At 37.3% G+C, this 21,411-nt stretch overlaps 2 protein-coding genes across 6 annotated transcripts in view; one reads left to right on the top strand and one right to left on the bottom strand.

Annotated features, from left to right (window-relative positions):
• lrp2a (low density lipoprotein receptor-related protein 2a) overlaps positions 1-9,587 on the bottom strand; it is an 80,977-nt gene extending 71,390 nt beyond the window's left edge. For all 4 annotated transcript variants that reach the window (XM_049484649.1, XM_049484650.1, XM_049484652.1 and 1 more), the window contains exons 1-2: positions 9,404-9,587; positions 436-549 (exon numbers count right to left, since the gene is read on the bottom strand). In XM_049484649.1, coding sequence (XP_049340606.1) covers positions 436-549; positions 9,404-9,572 — 283 coding nt within the window. In that variant the 5' untranslated portion in view covers positions 9,573-9,587. The remainder of the gene's footprint in view (positions 1-435; positions 550-9,403) is intronic.
• Positions 8,495-21,411, top strand: zgc:172182 (coiled-coil domain-containing protein 89). 2 transcript variants are annotated; one of them, XM_022680212.2, is made up of 8 exons: positions 8,495-8,728; positions 13,593-13,672; positions 15,610-16,082; positions 16,230-16,360; positions 16,444-16,580; positions 16,787-16,863; positions 18,096-18,195; positions 18,353-21,411. In XM_022680212.2, the coding sequence occupies exons 2-8, from the start codon at positions 13,613-13,615 to the stop codon at positions 18,437-18,439; spliced, it is 1,065 nt and encodes a 354-aa protein (XP_022535933.2). In that variant the 5' UTR covers positions 8,495-8,728; positions 13,593-13,612; the 3' UTR covers positions 18,440-21,411. The 2 variants fall into 2 exon arrangements, with proteins under 2 accessions (XP_022535933.2, XP_049340611.1); XM_049484654.1 differs by lacking the exon at positions 8,495-8,728 and having other exon boundaries at positions 13,419-13,672.

The raw sequence follows: 21,411 nt of genomic DNA, 5'->3' as shown, positions 1-21,411 counted from the left end.
TCTTCTAAAACTTGTTTGCTTGTCTGCAAATAAATGATTGAAATTACAATATTTTGTTTGGAATTTGGGAAAAATGTTATCTGTAGAGAGACTGATTCAGAAACTGAAGTGCTCTCTAGATTTTTTTCAGAACTGTATTTCTGATATCAAACTAACATGCACTATTTGCTGGGGTTGACCAAAATGAGATCTAGATTTTGTTTACAGTGCATGGCAATTTTGAAGTTTAAAAATTCACACAAACCAACCAACCTATTTGTGTACTGAAAAATTCAGATGTCGATTTAAAAAAAAACTTTTCGCACTGTTATCAGATCTTATCAGATTTAACAAAGACCCGGACATATTCATTACATTAGTGTTTGTTGATGAGTCAGTGTGTGTGTGGTAGCAGGGTTGTGAAAGAGTGTGTGAAAGAGTGAATGCGTTACTTACGACAGCCGCTCTCATCTGAGTCATCTGTGCAATCTGCAGTACCGTCACAGTGCCAACCTGCTGGGATACACCTGCCTGTCCCACAGCGGAACTGGCCCGTCTCACACCCTGAACCTGCGCAGACAGAAGCAACAGCACTTCAGTTTGATAGTTTCTGCTCATGTGAATCAACAGTGGGACCACTGGGGACATTTAAGTATTTAAGGCTTTGTGTCAGAGGAGGATAAGCTGAAACTTTCACTACAGTCTACAAAAGCTCAACAGCTGTAAACACTAGGATGCAAAATGCTAATGGTGAGTTGGTGTTAAATTTGAAAAGAGCCCTGCAGGGTGCGTTTGCACACAAGCAGAGCTACATCGGTCTCAAGGTATTACCTTCAGGCAATAGGCTACTCACTTACAAAAGCTGACCAGCAAATAAGACAATCCAGAATCTGAAAGTTGCTCCTGCACACAAGCAAACCCACGTCAGCAGATCCTCAACCATCTTCCCCTCCCCATTATCATACATTCAGAAAATGGATAGCACTCATCGCTCCTCTTATGAAAACACAGAAACGCTCTTTAAGTGTACGTGGAGGAGAAGGCTGCTATTGATGAAGCACATAGTTAAGAGCATTGACAGGCAGCGGAGCAGAGCGTGCCAGCCGACCGGCAGACACTTACACAACCCTCGCTGCTCTCTTCCCAATCTCTCCTTTTGATCTCTGCCTGTGAGTGGCATCCCAGGAGATAAGGTACCACCCCTGTACCTTCCCCGCCGTGCTCGGGGAGATATCGACCGGGGCAGCACAGTTCAGCCAGAGAGCCCTCCGACAGGGCCGCCGCAAAAAAAAGGGAATGTGTGATTCTGATTGTCTCTCACTGACACTCTGATTAATGGTGCATGCTGTTCCTTGTCAGAAATGTAATTGGGATAAATAGTGGTACCGGGTGGTACCGCAGCCCTTACACCCAAATTCCAAAAGCCGGAGGGAGATGCAAGGTGGAGGGAGGTGGCTAAAAGGCTGGGGTTGGTGGGTGAGTGAGTGAGTGTGTCTTATCACTGGCTACCTTTAAACACACTCTCTCTGTCTCTGATCAAACAAATGACAGATATTGTGAGAAAAAGAAAGAAACAGACTAAACAAACAAATTAGCTCTAAATATAGAGCGGTTAAAACACGTAAAGAAGCGCTCCCACAATCACAATTTCTTACAAGCACTTATACCTTCCCTAACAACAGATGAACAGGATGCTGAATTAATGAATTTACAAATTTAATAGTTAAAGGAATACACAATGGTATCAGAATCATCTCGGTATCAGCAGATGGTTTGCATCAGGCAGATGTTAAAATCTGACAGGTATCCAAAAGAGATATTTCATGATGTGATGTGATATGTGTTTTGATGTGTTTTGGACTCTAGAAAACAGAACATTTAAATAAAAAATAATTGTATTTTATTCACTTTCCTGTATTTAAAGTTCTGAAAAGATATTTTGTTCCATTAATTTTTTGTGTGGTGCTCATCCAGATTGATGTTGTCTCAATTTGTTCAATCTATAAATATTAATGTATTAGCACTGTATGATGTGTAAAAACACTGATGTTATGCAAACTGTCCTATTTCTTATCTCTGAGGTGTCACTTTACAAGAAAAAAGGGAAAACAATTTTTCCATTCAGTATGAATATTTAAAACAATGTAAAAAAACAACATACAGGGCTTATTGCAATATTTAAAGCATTTAATGTCTTGTTCCTATGCCTTTATAATGGTTAAGCCTAAAAGAGGTTTGTAAAGGTCTTACATGAACATGAAAACACTGAACACACAAAAAATTGTAAAAAAAAAAAAAAAAAAAACTCAGAATTAGACTACAGGTGAGGTCAGCATTTGTCATTTAGCCTCCAGTAACCATCACTAAAAATCTCTGGCAAGATTATCCTCAGTCAATTGGCACAGTTTACTGTCTCCTTGATACAAATTATAACATAATATAAAGAAGTAACAGGAGAAGCATTTGTTCTCGCTGGCATTGCCATAAGGTTTGGAATTTTCTAGAACCATCGCTTACAAACATGATCTATCTTCTTATTTCTGCCTTCCTACAGCAGCAGGCTGAAGGGTCAGTGCCTGGGCTACTGCACTAAAAGCATGGCAATGGCCTTCTCATATCTAGAGGTCCCGACTCACATTAACAAGGCCACACCAAACCCGGCACTTTTAAAGCGTGCCAGCCAAATGGACTTCCAATTTAACTCCTTCAGCAGCCAATTGGGAAGCCAGCCTTTTTCCTGCTCAGTTTACTAATGATAAAATTGCTCCTCCGCTCGCTCAAAGGCAGTCTTTGTTGGGAGGACATGATCCCGGAGGTTTCGGCAGCGTCTGTAACACGCAGGTAGACAATTGGCACATACAGTATTGCAGTGAGCAGGACACACTCACCGACACAAGTCGCACAACTGGATTTAACCGTCTTGCCAGCAAGTCAGGAATACGAGCCTCATGAGACGGAAGTCAGAGTGAGAGACTTTTGTAAGACATTTCATGTTGCTAGATGCTAGAAGTGATAGATGGTGCATCAAGATATGCAGAGCAAATCTGCCAATGTTAAATTTTAACACTGTAATTGTTCATTTGCTTTTGTCAGGGTGCTGCAGTTTAACACTTCACGGGTTAATTCAGCATGTGTAAGTTTGCTGTGTGGGACAAAATCTGTTTCATGGTTGTATAACAGTGTAAGTTTTTCATGAATGCTGTCAAAATCTCAAGCTGAAAGAACAGGTTCTGCTGAACTCCATTAGCAACAGCAAGCTTATGTGTAACCTCTGTATGCTATACATTAGGTTAACAGCTTCAACCAACCTTTGCCAAGAGAGAACCCTATCTGCTGGGGCTTTCAAAATAAAGCCAGTGTTTCCTGACAGTATCGGTTCTGGGAAAGGTGACAGGCAAAGTGAATTGGGCATTTTGAACAGCACTATCCTGTGTCGAGCTGTTACTTCCTTACAAGAATTAACCCTTCGCTGACAGACACTCTAGTCGTTTCCTGAGGAGTGAGAAAGACTGGATTTGGACGTCTTAATTTAGGAATAAAAATGGAACTAAAGGCTGCATGAATGGCAACAACAACAGAAGACACAGAGATGATTGTCTCATTGGCTATTGTGTAAAGAGTGGTATCTATTATGCAAACGAATTTTTGTCCTCATAATGCCTTTGCTCGGGCTGTTTTGTTTGGTTTAGTTTTTTTTTTTTTGCAGCCCCCTCTTCCTTTTTTTCAGACCATGTCTTTTCTAATTAGCCAACTTAAACCCACAGCAGGCGAGAATCCCCAAAACTATCTGAGGGGAAAGATAAGGGGGACGCCCCACCACCAGCCCACAAAGGGCAGTAGTGGAGGAATTTTCATTAGAATGAAGCCTCCCAAAGGCTTAGACCCCACTGTGAAATCACAATGGCACAATGGGACGGCTGGCTGGGCTGCAGCCCTATAACTGAAAGTGTCAGCACGCCAATAGAGCCTATGGAGATGGATAACAGAATGGAGGAATACAGTAGAGCTTCCTGCGCAAAAAAGAAAGCCTAACAGAGGCCCTCTTGGCCCATCCTCCTCCATCCTTCTATCACCTCCTTTCCAAAAAAAAACAACTCAAAACAGCACTTGCCAGCCACAATCCCCCACAACATCTCATTCTAGCTTTGTGGGGGCCATGGGAGAGGTTCTGCCTCTTTCATCAATGCTGCCTTGTTTTGGTGCGTCCCGGCAGTCTGGCTGAATGTGTTGGGGGGAGACTGGCAGCGCAGAGTGTCAGGGCCAGTCTCGCTGTCAGAGCAGAGGGCTGCTGCCTGTTTCATATGGAAATGGACGCAGCAGAATGCAGTCAATTGCTTAACAACTGACTTTGGCTCTCGCAGCTACACTTAAAGCAGAGAAAAAGAGCCAGTGGTACACTGAAGGGGTCTGCCATGGGCAGAAAGTAGAGAGGATGTAAACCTGGAGTAGGGCTGCCTATTAATACACACTGACCAGTTCAGTTTGTTGGATTTTTTTTGTTTTGTTACTTTTTTCTGGATTGATTTTTTTTAATATATTTTTTATTTCCATATTTAAAGAAAAATAATGTATAAAATCTACTTATCACACAAATCTTATCACAAAAAATACATCTTGAATGAATGTCAATAACTTTCCACGAACAAACAATATGGCCTAACATACTACAGAAACCTCTGTAGAAATCAGTCTGCATGGGAGTTGTTGCTAATGGTGCCACTAAGGGTGCTGTTTACAGTCAGGAGGATTAGAAACCATTAGTGCCAAGTGTGTTAACTTCTGTTCGCATTTGTAATACAGCAGCACTGTTGCTCAAGGATTTACACCGGAAAAGGTCTGCTCCATGTGTGAGGTTTTAAGAGCACGTGTAGGAAAGGAACAAGGGATTTGAAGGTTTTGTTCCCCAGAGTTAGAAACATGGACGTAATTTGCAATTGGTTGGCTTTGCCTTTCTGCAACATCATGCGTCATGTTTAGAATCATTTGAAAGATCTAAAATGTATGAAGGTCTAGTCATTCTTAATTCTGATACAAAAAACTAAACAGTATCAACAGTATTTACAAGTGTATGTGCTGTGAAAGGCTTACAAATAATCAGAAAGCATCATCATCAAGACATTGCAAAGTTCTGAGGCCCTTGGAAATCAAGCAACACATCATGGTCAATCAGGAACAGAGGTCAATGCATGCAATGTTTAACAGCTTACGCATTCAACACTTGTTTTGACATATAAACACTAACTTAATAGAAACAAGCCTTCATCATCAAATTTGCCACAAATGCTCAACTAACCTTGACCATGATCATTAAGCATTATCAAGCATTAACACAAACAAAGTCAATTATCAACACTAAATAACATGCCACCTCTCTATTTATGCTGACAAGAGCATCTTTAAGCACCTAACTATTCTCGAAAGCATGCACAATCCATTTTGAAATGGTGACAGATAACTTATTAATAGCAATGATCAAGCATGCACTGCACTGCACTGCATCTCCCAAGAACTTTGGCCTCTGGCAAAAAGCAGGTCTGAAGCTGAAACCCTGAGGGACCTGGCGGAAGCAGGACTCAGTGGATTAGGGAAAGTAACCTGTCCTCCTCCTTTTGGTAATTTCCTCTCAAACACATGCTGAATAAAGCTGGATTAAAGAACCCATTCCTGGCTTACATTTCTGAGGAGATCAACCACGTCCACAGCCACAAATTTAAAGTTTGAGGCAAACAGAGCAATATGGATTGTGGTTTGTTCCTGAAGCAACCCCCTGCAGATCCAGGCATGAATGAGACAGCCGTAATCCAAAAGAGTATGTGTGGGGGCTACATTTTGACTGCTTTTCAAGGACGTAACTGCCAGCAGAATGTTCTAGGGGTAGAAGTGTTGAGGCCTAGATAGTCCCAGAGATTATGTCAGCACTAAGTGATAATAATAAAGCAGATATAAAAACTTTAGCAGGTTAATAAACTTAATAAACAAACATAATATATGATGATAACAAACATGTTGTTTGTCAGTAAAGTGAGTGATATGTTATTTAGACTGGTAGCTAACTACTCTTTGAGCTCTAGCCAGTGTATGGATGTGTTAAAATCTAAAAGCTCACCTGATTTACTTTAATAAATTATTGATTTAACACATTAACAATCCCAGGAACCACCGGTGCTTCAAACCATTGATTGCACACTTATTTACCGTAAGAATGAACCAGGTTGTTAAAACTGTAGTCACTGTAGTTACAGAATAATAATGTTGGGGTGTAATTTAACTTCTTTAAAATTTTAGAGGTTATATAATTAGGAGCTGCATGGACAAGTAAACACTGGGCTTCCATGAGGATAGCTTTGTATTTGTCCATGTTTACTACAGTAAATATTGTTAATATTGGTTATACAGTATTACGCAAAATTGTGAGCATCTATGAATACATTGTATGTGAAAATAAGCTCAATTAAATTAAAACATTTTAGTATACTGCAAATAAAAAAAAATAACTATGCAAATAAAATAGGCAAAAGTAATGGCACACAAGCCAACGGCTTTTGCACAGTACTGTGTAGATCTGCCACCAACCAGCCATATAATACATCCATGACTACAATGATTGCAATAGTATTTCTGAAAGATTATAACAGATCACTAGAATAAACACGTCCAAGGGCCAAGAAAAATTAAGCTTAATGCCCAGCAGTAACAATTTCAAAACAATAATCTTAGCGCTGTACACAATTTTTGAATAGGTAGCATAGCAGAATAGTTTTACTTCTTTAACCCTTTAAAAGCCTCTAAATCCTGTACAATAAATCACTTTTATATTATGACTGGGCAGTATATTGTAAATATCAAAATACTTGCAACTATTTTCTGAAAGATAAATGAAGATTAAGGGAGGTTACCATCTGTGTATGATTATATTCCTAAAAAGAACATACATTTGTGGTTGCTTGGTTCCTGGAGACATGACACATGACACTTGTGCAAATTATTTCATGCTAATAATGCAATCAAAGGGAGAAATATTGATGACTTTATTTCACTTCAATAATGCTAAAAACATAGTCCAGTGCAGTGTGCTAAGTCAGTGAAATATCACAAGGGAGTGCAGTAATTTTATGCACATAAATTTAATATGTAAATATTTGCTTGTTACATATACAACATTTACATATGTTTTTTATGTTTTATGTTGTAAAATATCGCCATTTCTCTTATACATCTAGATATGAGTTTTTTAGTCATATCTCCCAAGCCCTACTTCTTAGGCCCTGATAGAAAAAGAGCTTTAAATGGATAGTCTTTGCTTTAGGATTTAAAACATGCTCATCAACCTTTAAAGTACTTAATGAGTTATATGAGGGATTTTTTTCATACATATCACACATCCCTATTTCATAGGCTCTAAAATAGAAGCCTGTGGCTCTGCACATAAGCTGGCAAAGATCTATACAGTAATAGTCTTTGCTTTAGGGTTAACAACTTGATCAGCAACTTTTAATTTAAGGGACTTATAAAGGTAATATGATTTTTTAGTCATATCATATAGCTATATTTTATAGGCCTTAAAATAGACGCAGCATGTTGATAAATTAAAGAGCTATACAGTAATAGTCTTTGCTTTAGGGTTAAAAACTTGATCTGCGACTTATAATTTAAGGGACTTAATAAGTAATATGAGTTTTTTAGTCATATCACATAGCTTTATTTTATAGGCCTTAAAATAGACCCAGCATGTTGATAAATTAAAGGGCTATACAGTAATAGTCTTTGGTTTTGGGTTAACAACGTGATCCTTAACTTTTAGGGTACTTAATAAGTTATATGAGTTTTTTGTCCTCTTACCCAGCTATATTTATAGGCCTTAAAATAGACACGTGTGGAACTCCATGAAAGTTAATCAATTAAAGAGATATACAGTAATAGTCTTTGCTTTAGGGTTAACAACTTGATCATCAATTTTTAAGGGACTTAAAATAAGGGTTTTAAAGAAACAACATGTTTTCAATCAGGTAGTCACGACAGTGCACCCCCTTTCCCAGTCCCTCAGTTCCACGGGGCAGTAATGGTCGCCCTGAACGGCAGCTGCAGTGTAATTAGTGGCTTGATTCACAGTAAGGAGCTTACATACTAAGGGTTGGCAAAAAAGAAAGCAGATTACAATCCGAGAGCCTCGCCAGCTCCAGCAACATTTTACACCAGAAGACACGGGAACCTTCAAGGTTGTCAGACCTCGGGCACCTGCGGGTCACCCAGTCGTGCTGGGGAGTATCCATAAACAGTCCGAGAGAGGCTTTAAGCGGTTTGGTCTCCCTGAAAACTAAGCAGAGCGTTCAAATTGCTTTGAATTAGCTTTGTACTCCTGGCTTTGGGTCTAGAGATTGTCTGCTAGTCACATGCTCGCCTCGGTTGCCTAGCAACGGTAAAGCTTAGGCAAAAAGTTGCCGAGGGCCGCGCTCCAATAAGCGTGCTTGCGGTCTAGGTAGCACACTTCTGGCGTGCGCGGTAGTGCTCGAAGCGGGGCGCTCCGTTACTTTCCACAGCGATTCATACAGTCGCTGAGCGCTGTTGAGCGTTGTGTGTCCGACAGCCACTGCGGTGTCTAGTGTAGAAAGCTATGTCACCACACAGTCGCTAAACCCACACTACCTAGTGCGCAAAACGACACGTGCGGCTGATTGGACAGCAGCCCGGGAGAACTTCGGGTCCGTCTGAGAGAGAGGCAGGCAGGCAGGCTTTTGTGCACCAGCAGCAGGTTAACGAACAATTCTTATGTATAATGTCAAAAGACTATAGAATGGATTAGTTTAACGCCTTAAAACATCGAGAAATAGATTTTTACACATCTGTCTGTTGAGTACGTAAGCTTAAGAAACCTGTATTTTGAGAAATAGTAAGAAAAAAGTGACAAATAGTAAGGGGTAAGTTACCTCCAACAACTGTTGCCAACAGCAATTTATTGAATAACGTTACTTAAGCAAACATTGATGCTTAGTTCTTAAAATAGTTTTTCCATTATCAAACTTTTGTATCAGTGGCTAGCTAAACTATCTAACTGTCTAACGGTGTCTCGTGCTGGACAACCTTATTAGTTAGCTAGCTAGTGACGAGTGTATTTAATTAACTAGCTAACAGTCCAGTATCTACACAGACTGATAAAGCACTCAGCTTATTATTTTTAGTTAGATCTTTTAGCTAGCTAACTAGCAGTTAACTGGGCTACGCCATAAGAGGTCATCTTCCACTTAATCTAATGCAATTAAGACATAATTAAGTTTCCTTAGATAAGAGCATCCTTACCATGAACATCTATTGTTATCTCAGGCTCCAGCACAACATTAAAACACTGTCTCTCGGTGATTTAGGGTATAAGACTTGTAGATATAAATGACATGGAGAGAGTTAGCTAAATGAAATGAAATAAACTCACCTTGGCAGTTGCAGCGCAGAGTGCAAAAAGTTAGCAGAAGCACGAGCGTGCCGAGCAGTGCTGGCTGCATGTTGGTGCGGTGTGCAGCCCCTGCAGTAGCGGCCAGATGGAGCTGCTGGGACTGAGATGCTCTCACCGCTCGCCTCACCCTCTCTGTGTCCGGCCTCATGGAAAAGGGCGTTTACTAAAAGCTTAGGCACACACTCACACTCCCCCCACCTCCGGCTCCTAGGATCAAATCCTGAGCTGGCACCCACAGATCACTGCCTAATGACTGCTCTCTCTCTCTCTCTTTCTTTCTCTCTCTCTCTCTCTCTCTCTCTCTCTCTCTCTCTCTCTCTCTCTTTCGTTCACCATACCTACACATAGATTTATTAATTTACATTTAATATTTGTATTTAAAATGCATACATTTAAATACGTTTAACAAATAATATAAAAAATGCAAATAAATAAGCAATATTATGATATTTCATATTGTATCTAGTCAAGTTCTATTAATTTGTTAACATACAGTATCATTTTCTCTTTATGAGGTATAGTCACCTGGAATGGCTTTCAGTTAACAGCTGTGCTGAACTTTTTGAGAGTTAATTACTTGAATTTCTTGTCCTCTCTTGCCCTGTTAATGTGAGCATCATTTGTGAAGTTGTGAAGAGGTAGAGTTGGTATACAGTGAATAGCCCTATTTGAGCAATTTTCTTTTCATATTATGCCAAGACCTATTCAAAGTAATAAAATTACTTTAAGAAATGAAGATCATTCAATCTGAACAATTTCACGACAATAAATTTATCAGAAACCGCAAGTTAACAGCACCCCAGGTAAAAGCCTACCTAAATGCTTCACAGAGTACTTTGGTTTGTTTAGCATTTTAAGTTCACTACATGAACCCTTATTTTTTACGTCATAGTCTGGATGACTTCAGTAATGATTTACAATGTAAATAATATATAGAATTTTTCATACTGTACAAATTTTTCTGATTTGAGGTAGTGGTTAAACCTTGTGTGGTGTTCATATTTTTGTTACTCGTTTACTTTGTTACTTGTATTTAATTCAGCAAAATTAAGCAATTTTACATTAAAATGCTTTACACATGCTTGCTTCACCTAAATTGCAAGCAATATAAACAGCTTACAACAGCTTTTTTCAAATGAGTTAAGGATTTCACAATTACACAATATTGTTTGTTTTACAGTATATTTTTTTATTGCTTATTTAAATGTGTGTGTTCTGTTTTATAATTTCTAATAGCAACTGTATAAGACTTAAAGTATAACCATTTTTTTGTGCAAACAGACAAGGACTTCCCATCTGAATATCCTGCAGGTTAGTGCAGCAGTTCTTTAGCTTTCATGGGACAAGTTTACAAGAACCTAGAATACAAGTCAGAAAGACACAAACCACAGGAAATGCAGTTAAACCTGACAATGTGGGACCATCTACATTTACAAGGCCACAAATGATACAGCATTACAAATAGCAATCTAATATAAACTCATCAAGCACTTTATTAGGAACACCTACGCCTCCTCAATCAGGTTGTGGTGTAGTGTAATATAAAATTAGTATGTAACTATACTGGTAAGCTAAATACTGTGATAAACAAACTAGCTAAATTAACTACAAACCAGCGAACTGAGAAAAAATACAGCTTCTGTCAGAATGTTAGTTACAGTTAACTGGCTAAGACTATTCCTAACCATACCTGTCAAGTTTTAGATTTAAAAATAAGGGATATTTTCCTCTGTCCGCTTAAAGCCGTCCCACCAGCCCAACGAAGGTTCAGTATCCCTTACATTTTAAGACACATGTAAACCACCTACACACTACAATTAGATTATCAGAATCTGAAATGTTGTGGAAATTCCTACATATGTCATTCTTTTAATACAGCCAAATTAAAAACCCTTTTCTAGATATTAAAAAAAAGTTAAGATTTCATGTATTTTTTGGCATAAATGCACTCTTTTATATGATATATTTTTATTTATTTAATGGATTTAAAATTGAACAAAGGGTGCGCAAATTCTGCAAAATGACTGTTGGTGACCTAAAAATAGTATCATGAGCTTTTACTAAAAGGACATGGACCAGATATATTCCATCAGTAAAAATTAGTCCTAAGGGGCCTACACAATTAATAACTTTTAATGAATACTTCTTTCTTTTGATCACTCCACCCCTGATCAGTTCAGATAATTTCGGTCCTCTCACAAGCTGTATTTTTTTTTTTTTTAAAGGTTTAATCTGTGTGTTTTATTTCGGAGACGAGTATTTTTAAGCAGCTATCAGAAAAATCTCATCACAGTTTCCATGATTAGCCTATACCGTTACCTTTCTTTAAGAAAAATCGCTGAATATCCAGATATGTTTTAACATCAGCTGCTCCGACTAGCTGCTTGAACTCACAGCGACGGGGGGCTTCCCCACACTGACCCTCCTTTGCAAGCTGAATGGCTGTTTCTCCTGAAAGGCGGGACTTTCTCCTTGAACCGGCTCCACGATTGGTTAAGAGACACAGAGCGGTCAGTGCCCTGTCTCCTCAATAATATATATTTTATTATTTTAATAAAATACGTGAAATTTACGGGAAAATACTAATACAGGAGGACGGCGGGAAAGAGGAGTAAAATACGGTAGTTTCCCGGCCAAAACGGGAGACTTGACAGGTATGTTCCTAACCCACCCGGTGGCTCGTGCGTTTATTTTCCCGCTCATAGAGCAGCTGAATCAGAGCTGGTTTATTAAGAGCTTACCCACTTCCTACATCCACCGTTATATCAGAAAATTACTGCAACCGCTAGAGGGAGTCCTCGGTTTATTTTAACTTTAAGGTTTCTAAGCTGAAGGATGGTTAACTTTTTCTCAGCCCTGTTACAAAAACTCATGTGACATTGAAAAGCATGTTTAAAAGCAAGTCCACTAATTCCTTTGATTTTCTCTCAAGAAAGTGTTTATTTGAAAGAAGGGTTGTTTTCCATGTTCAAATAATTGATATTTATGACAAAAAAAATCACTATGCATGCAAGGCCATTTTTATCTTATCAAGAAGACCCACACCTGAAATTGATTTTCAAATTTATTATCATTTGATTTTATTAAACAAATAGATAAATGACGAACCAAACAGAATTGGAAAAAGTGTATTACACTAACTTACATTCATATTAATACATCAATAAACTAGGGGACCATACTCATTCCTGTTATTACTCATTACTCTTGTTACTGGCACTCACTCCTGTTACTAGCACTCATTCCTGTTACTTTTCATGTTGTTAGCAACAGGACTTAGTAAAAGTAACAGGAATTAGTTTTTAGCATACAATTAGCAGAAAACATGAAAAATTGCTCAATGGTCGATATGCTAATAGCATGAGGACTGTGAGCATAGTGATTTCCCCAAAAATTGTATAATTTATAATGAATAATTTACTCATTCTGATCTCTTTTTTCTTGTCTTATACTTTCTGGAACGATCTCCAAAATTGTCTCTCTATTAAGAATGTTGACTTGAAAAATAAAACTCCAAAGTTTTCTGTTTTTTAAAATGTGCCTTAGCTTACACTAGCTGTGTTCTTTTTATTTAACCTAAAGTATTACCTACCTTGATCTATATTTTGTCATGACACCATTTTTTTGTGTATTTTCAAATGTTTGTGCTGGATGTTTCTGGTCTTTATTATTTGTGCGATTTTACGGATTTTAAATGTACCATAATGGAATATACAATAACCACAATTAAAAAGAAAAAAACAACAACCAAACTTTAGCAATGGCGCCATCTAGTGTTCCTGGTCTGCATTTATTATGGGTATAAGGTTCTGATGCAGAGCTGCAGCCAGTGGAGAAAAGGCTGATTTCACATGATCAGCATTTGCAACGTCAACATTTACACACAGATCAGTATTTTTTATATATTTTATATATAATATATTTTAACAAATGATTTGATTAAACCACCATATTTTACGGCAAACCGTCGTAACAGTTATTTACAAGCCAGTACGGAAATCTGTGCGAATCTCTGTAACCCATAGCAACCGGAGAAACTTTCCAGCTCAGCACAGACTAGCACTGAGAGAGAGAGAGAGAGAGAGAGAGAGACTGGGAGCAACACAATGGATCTGTGCTTTTAAACAAAGAGCCCACGTTTCAGCTGCTTTCCTCCTTTTATCTGCAGGGAAATCGGAAAACGAAAGCATGACATCTCCTCAGAGAAATCACACAGACCTCAAGACGATGATCATAGACACTAAACAGGTACAGTGGCGTTACTGGGCTTAACCTGCACACATTCTGTCTGATTCATAAATCAGAATATAAATATATACACGGTTCTGACTGTATTTACCATAATCCTGCTGAACAGATCGGGAGCAGGGTAGAATAGAGACATGCTGAAAAATAACAGCTACTAAACTACTGTAAGGCTCGCTGCAGCTTTATTCAGCTGTCTAACATCACCTGCGTAGCTTCTCTTTTCAGAGCGATTACAGCTCCAATCTGAACATTTCCACTTTTATTTAATTCCCTGTCACCTTCCTGCGCCAGTATTCCTGCATTCAGAGCATTCTAAATCTTTCTTTCACACTGTTACACCAATAATCGCTTAAAAACGCAGCAGATGGCTTTTTGTTGTTTTCCTTGCAGTGACAAAGAGGTGTCTGCCAGGGGTGTGACGATACTCATATTTTCACCTTATAGCCAGTTCGATTCTGGTGTCAGATCATTTAGAAATAGGAGATCACTTAAAACTTATGAGTTTCTTTGATATTACCAAATTGAAAACCTCTGGAATATAATCAAAATAATAATCAAAATAATCTAATATTTGGAATTTATGAGAAATTTTGTCCGTAGTTTATAGAATAAAACAACAATGTTCATTTTACTCAAACATATACCTATAAATAGCAAAATCAGAGAAACTGATTCAGAAACTGAAGCTGTATATTCACTACTGTAACTATGTAACTATATCTATTATATAAAGCAGCAAAATTGTAAAGGTATGTTTATACCCAGTTAACAAATTTTGATTTGCAGATAAATTATTATATATTATTATATTGCAGATATATATTTCTTAGAACGTCAATCTGTCAAGGTTTCTCAATGTTGTTGGAACATTCTTTATACTTTTTTTATGTTCTGGTAAAATCACTGGTGTTAATGTTTTAATTTTTAGTTTTGGGAATTTTATTTTTTAAGTTTCCACAATGTTAGTATTAGTCTCTGTGAACGTTATGTGAGGAACATTCTAATAATGATTTTGATGCAAACCAAGTTCTTGAAACTTTACTCTGTAATGTTATGGGCTAACCTTCGTGGAACCTATTCAAAATCTTGCTAAATGTTCTTATAACGTTCTCTGTTAGCTGTGTATACTCTGTGTAAAGCACTGTGTATACCAGCATGAATTAATTGTAAATTAATTCTGAAGTCACTCCGTTAGTTGAGTAGATCTTGCTATGATATGGATTAGAACAGCGATTCTCAACTGGTTGGTTGGGAACTGAAAGTGGGTGGCAGACATGTTCTGGGCGGGTCGCAGATAGCTTGTGAAAAAAAAATACATTTGTGTGTGGTGTGGCACAGTGGATAACACTACTATCTGCCAGTGAGCTAACCACTACATAATGTGGGAGGCTGGGGTTCAATTCCATATCTGGGTAACTATGCTGTGCTACATCAATAAGAGTCCTTGATCTTGGGCTAGATTCCTAACACTACATTGGCCCAACTCTGTAATAGGAATAGGAATAAATAGGAATAAAAAAAATCTTATTAAAATATTTATTGCTCATCTGATATTGTACTCATCTTTATATTGAGATAAAAGAGGTGGAGAGAGGTTTTACTAATGTACTCTGAATACAAAAAAGTGAAATATCTCATTTTGTGGCCTAATAAGCATTGAATAACCATGCATATACAATCATGCTAAAATAATTCATTGGAAAAAAATTAATATATGACATATCCTTTCAACTTGTGTGTTCCTTAGTACAGTTTATTGAATATCTTGTCAGTTACTAAACTGTCTACTTAGCTGTTTGGCCTAGAATTTAAAATACAATGTCATAAGACTATATCCTACATATTTCCTTACATTTGTTTCCCCTTGTGGGGAACTTTCAAACTGCTCCACAACCTACATGAAACATGACCGTTTCTGTTGTTATTTTTACTTTAAGGACATGGATGACGTCCACCAAGCTCTGGAGAAACTGAGAGGGCTTTCCCAGGAAGAGAGGAGTGAGGATGAAATGTTGCGTTCCAGAATTGATGAGCAGTCCGGTCTCATTTGTATTCTTAAGCAGCGGGCAGATGAGATGCTACTTCGATGTCAGGCTCTGGAGCGGATCAACGCAGAACTGGAGAAGCTGCAAGCTGATGTGCAGACGGAGCTGGAGAACGAGCACCAGAGGTCTGAACAGCTGGAGCAGAGGTTCATGGACCTCGCAGCCAACCACAGAGAGCTGATCAACTTCAAAGACGAGTACAAACGGCAGAACGCTGAGCTGCTGAGGGAGAACCAGAGGCTCAGAGAAGAGAACGAAAAGCTGTTCAGTAAAGAGCTAGAGGAGAAAGAGGAGACCATTCTGAAACTGACCCAAGAGCTGAGAGAACTCGCAGAGCAACACAGACATTTAGAAAAGGAGTATCAGTAAGCATCAATCAGCCACAATTGAAAACTTATGCTTTATTCCATTTATCTGGAACTAAGAAATTAAAAAAGTTCAAAAGTAAAGACAGCATTAAGTTAGTATATATAAAGTAAATGAAAAAAAATATCTTTTTCATTTCTCAACAGGGATAAAACAACAGGATTCCAGATGAAGATAAAGGAGCTGATGAACCTCCATCAGATTAAAGAAGCCTCGCTACAAGATGAGTTGCACAACACTCAGAAACAGCTGAAGAATGCAGTAGAAATGTGCGCAGGTATGATGAACTTTGGGTCAGCTATGTAAGACTCACTTTCTTCATCTGAACTGTCAGTTGCTATATATCTTTCTCTCTGATAGAGATGGATCTGAAGCTCAGGCTAAGTCATGAAAGAGGCATGACGAAAGAATCAGAGAACCAGGAGAAGCTTGAAGCACTTATGAGGGAGAAGAATGATCTACTAAAACTGTCCATGCAGAGGGGGAAAATCATACAGGTGGATTCTACATCAAACCGTAAAATATAATATCAAAGCAGCTTAGGAAACCACAATTCACCTCCAAAAACTGATGCCAGCTGAGGCAAAAACTGATTTATAACTATAGTAATGGCAAAGTGAGATTTATAGATTCGTAGTGTAATATTATATGTATAACATGCATGAATGTTGCAGTAGAGAAAGTGGCTCTTCTTTTTTTACAGGATAAGCAGGAGGAAATCCAAGAGTTGGAAAAGATGAAGCAAAAGGCCGAAAATGCCAGACAGGATGCAGAAAGCAGGTACACATCTTAAAAACAACAGTACCAACATAGCTTTTACGCATACAGCAAACACCAACCAACCTTAATATTAAAACCATGTAAACTGAATTACATAAACGAGAGATGAGATCTACATAATAGGCAGGAAATGAACAGTTGGCAGGAACAAAATTTAAGAGTCTGTGACGCCTATACGACAGCGTAGAACATCTCAGAAACATCAGGCAGGTCTTGTGGGGTGTTCCTGGTATGCAGTAGTCAGTACCTACTAAAAGTACTTCAAGGAAGGACAGCTGGTAAACCTGCAACAGGGTCATGGGCACCCAAGGTTTAACTCACAGAGGATCTACTGCTATTGTTAGTGTTGGTGCCAGATAGCACAGGACACCTTCAGAGATCTTTATGGTCAGAATAGATTTGGTCGTTAAAAGGGCCTACATAATATTAGAAAGGTGGTTTTAAAGTATTGACCGAACATTGTATACCCCTTATGTTTTTTTTGTTTGTTTTGTTGGAAGTGGAGCAGTTGTTAAAGCATATTAAATCAGCTTTTAAATCATAAAAAATAAAAGTAAAATGTGTTTCAGTGCAGTGTTATGTCCAGAAGTGTTTTTGTCTAAATGATAAAGTCTTTGTACACTGTAAACCCAGAAGTTGTTTGAACTTAAATGATTTAAGTCTGTTTTACATAAAATTGGATATTTCTAAACAATACTCAACAATTTTAAGTTAGTTGAACATTTGTGGGCGCATATATACATTTAAACTGAGATCTTTGAGTTGAATCAACTTATAATAACTGAGTTTAGTCTGTTGCTATTAACAGCTTCTTTCCATTGGCTTCTGTCACAATCTATTTGCATACTGGGTGTGGCCAACAGTGTCTGACTAACACTCACCATCAGTGTGTAGTGTGATTCCCCCTGGGATACCTTAGAAATAAATCAACTTCCCTTTTAGTTGTAATAACTTGATGTTTTCATTCCACCTTACTTAAAAAATTTAGCAAACTGTCTGCCTTAAAAAAGTTAAGTAAACTCGATCTTATAGTATAACAAAAATAAAAAAGTTAAATCAACTTCCTCTTTAGTTGTAATAACTTGATGTTCTAAGTTATGCTAGTTTTCATTACCCATTACTTAACTTTTTTAAGGCAACCGGTTTCCTCAATTTTTTTAGGTAAATTTAACTTATCCAGGTTTACAGTGTAGAGATAACTGATCACTTCTCATGACTTCTTGTCATTTTAGGTTTGAGAGAGAAGCCGCTGCAGTGGATGGAGAGTTGAGAGTGAAAGAACTCCAGCATGCTCTCGACCAAGCCGAGGAGAAATATAGCAGTCTTGAGAAGGTCTATTAAACTTACAAGAGGAAAACAAAACCTGTGAATTCCTAAACTTTTAATTTGGCAATGAGAAAAGAGCAGACCTGAATATGTTCTGTCAGTGTGTTTATGTGTTATTATTATGTGTTATATGTTGTAAATGTGTGTCATGTTATTCCTTTAGGTCTTTGAGGCATTTAAAAAGCACAGCAGCGACTTGCTGAGAAACGAGAAGGAGTTAAATGCCAGACTTCGACACATGCACAGCTGAGCTCTCCATCAATCCATACCACCCATTCAACTAACCCATGTTCTTAAGAGGTTATTTATCACATGTTTTTTTTGTTTTTACTTTAAAATGATATAAATCATAATCATGAAAGCTATTAACCTCAGCTACATTATAACTTCAGCAGCTACAGTTGTTTGGAGACCAAGTTTTAAATTAGTCAATAAAAGGCAGTATGTCAATCATATATATATATATATATATATATATATATATATATATATATATATATATATATTAATAGTAGTATGTGCACTGGTTATATGTCAAGGATGGCAGAAACAAAACCTCACATTTTAATCAACTACATCGAACTACTAAAATATATGAATTGTTGAAAGAAAGAGATTAAAAAAGAGTGTTGTAGTAACAGGACTTAATTTAGGAGTACAGTCTGTTATTAACCACTAGAGGGCAACACAGTTGATTGTGAGACAGTTGTACTTAGTAGTAGAAGTAAAAGTATTGGCATCAGGTCAGACAAATTACAAATAAACATGTCAGCAAAACACATAATGGTAAAAATGTATATACCCCGATTGATCCACTCAATAATAATAAATATCATGAATAATTATAAATATTTTACAACCACTACACCTAGACCACATACAGTGGCATACTGAAAAACTAGAAGATTTTCAAAACACTAAGTTAAAAGAAAAGAAAAGCATAAATGTCTAAAGAAAAAGATTGTGCAACCTGCAAAAGGTTCTTCCTTTTAAAAGCAAGTTGCTGTAAAATTATAATTTATTCAAAGTCATTTTAAAGCATTTCTATCCATCCAGAATTATTCACACACTTCAGAGCAACTACAGGGCTCAAACAATGGAGAAAATTAAAAACAGACCAACATGGGGACGTGTTTTTCATTAAATAACAGCAATATAAAGACAGTATTCCTAATGCAGTGATCAAACATCCAACTTCTGCTGATAAAACCTTTAAGTGACATTTAATGAGTTGTCTTTTATTGGGATTTTCATGTATCATACTCATCATGCTTATGAAGTAACAAGTAGCCTAGCATGGTTAATCAGTGGTTCTATATTTAGCATTTATTTGTTATTATGAATAAATAAATATTGCTCCACAGCAAACTATTTAATTCTGGAAGGCATTAATTCTTATACAGTGTCAGTCTGATTTGAGCAGTGTTTAGCAGAACCTAATGAACGTGTTTAAAAGCAGATCATAGTACTTGTCTGACATTGGGGAAATTGAGTTGTTAAAATACTGCTGTTGAGCTCAGTAATTTCAGGGTCATCAGGATAGCTGAAATGACAGAGAAAGCAGTGTACTGTACAGTGGTCATTTTGTCTGTTTGTTTTATGTTTGGTTTTATGGAACATCTGGATGCTCACACTCACTCAATCCTGCCAGGAAGTCTTCTAAACACAACCTGTTTTCTTAGAGCCATATGGTTAAACTGGACAGTCGCTTCTGGACAGTTTTACTTTTTGCATTCATATACATTTTATACTAATGGCAATATATTTATTTGAATTGTCATTTTTTATTTTAGGTTATAATTTAGGTTAGAGTTAAAACAGTTATGTAATTCAAATTAAGTTTATTACGGTATTTACATGAGAAGAACAAGTACAAATGATAGAGCCGTTAGCCATTAAGCAGCGTATTTTAGCAAGTTTTGGATTGTGTCAGTCCCTGTATCTGTGTACCCCTGTTAAAGCTGACAATTTTCTTTTTCACCTTTCCTACCCTATACTTCCTACTCCTACAACCATACAAGTACTACAGTATGCATTTTGTTTTTTTCAGAGCACTTATTGACAAAAAACGTATCACATTTGCAGTCACATTACTGTGAGGGTTAAATTGCATTCAGATAAAGGAGGATTAGTAAAATATTGGTCTTGGACAAACAGTTCAGAATCACAAACGTCACCCCAACTCATCCCATAAGTATTAAATGGAGCTCCATCATTTCATAGTACACCATTCCATACCATATACCATACAAGTTGTTTGTACTCAACTGAACACCTGTGTAAGCAACGGGTGCACCTTAAAGTAGCGGAATTTACTAATGAGATTTTTCCCGGAGCCATATAGTGTATATCTGGTGTTTTTTTAGAAGCTAGAAAACATGTCAGTTTTAATCAGACAGTGTATATTAGCACTTTAATGTTCTGTGTTTTTACTCTTTCGACAACCCCAATTCCAAAAGTTGTGTTAAATGTAAATAAGAACAGAATGCAATGATTTGCAAATCTTATAGATCTAGATCTTATTCACAATAAAACATGAAACACATCAGATGTTAAAGTGAGACATTTTACAGTTTTTTTACTATTACTAATTTAAAATTGATGGCAGCAATGCCTTTAAAAAGGTTTTTAATGCAGTGATCACCAGCATTCTATACTGACCATAGGCCCTGGATTGTTCAAGATTCATTAGTAATAACGTTTCCAGCTTTTTGTTCCTCCTTCTTTTGTTCTACATTTATACATGAAATGATAAAATGTCTCTATATCTGATACGTTCAAATCATTGCAATCTGTTTTTATTTAAAATTTACACTGCATCTTTTTTGGAATTGGGGTTGTACATTCTATAAGCACTGTTCAGCAGTTCAGCAGTGTGTTGCAGGGTCACGGGTGAGATGTGGAATTCTGTGCTGTTTTAAGTGTGTATTAGACAAACTTTCGTTTGTTGTATCAAGTTGAGGCAGGTTTGTCTCTGTTGCGTGTTTGACATTTGCACTTGCCCTTTACTCCTTTAGTCTAAAGCCTCTAAATTTCATTGCCATCGACTCCGCCTGACCTCTGCGACCATCTGTTCCACAGAAATGTTGAGAATGAGTTGTATTCACCATGCCCTTATGTATGTATGCACCTTTGCCCTTACACTCAGTTCAGAAGGCCCAGACTGTTATTATGTGTTTCAATGTAAAATTTTAAAAGCTGAATATTAAAGTTTAAACAGAA

Source organism: Astyanax mexicanus, chromosome 11 (assembly GCF_023375975.1).
Source record: "Astyanax mexicanus isolate ESR-SI-001 chromosome 11, AstMex3_surface, whole genome shotgun sequence".
NCBI classification, from domain to species: domain Eukaryota; kingdom Metazoa; phylum Chordata; class Actinopteri; order Characiformes; family Acestrorhamphidae; genus Astyanax; species Astyanax mexicanus.
This window is presented reverse-complemented; position numbering and strand designations above follow the sequence as displayed.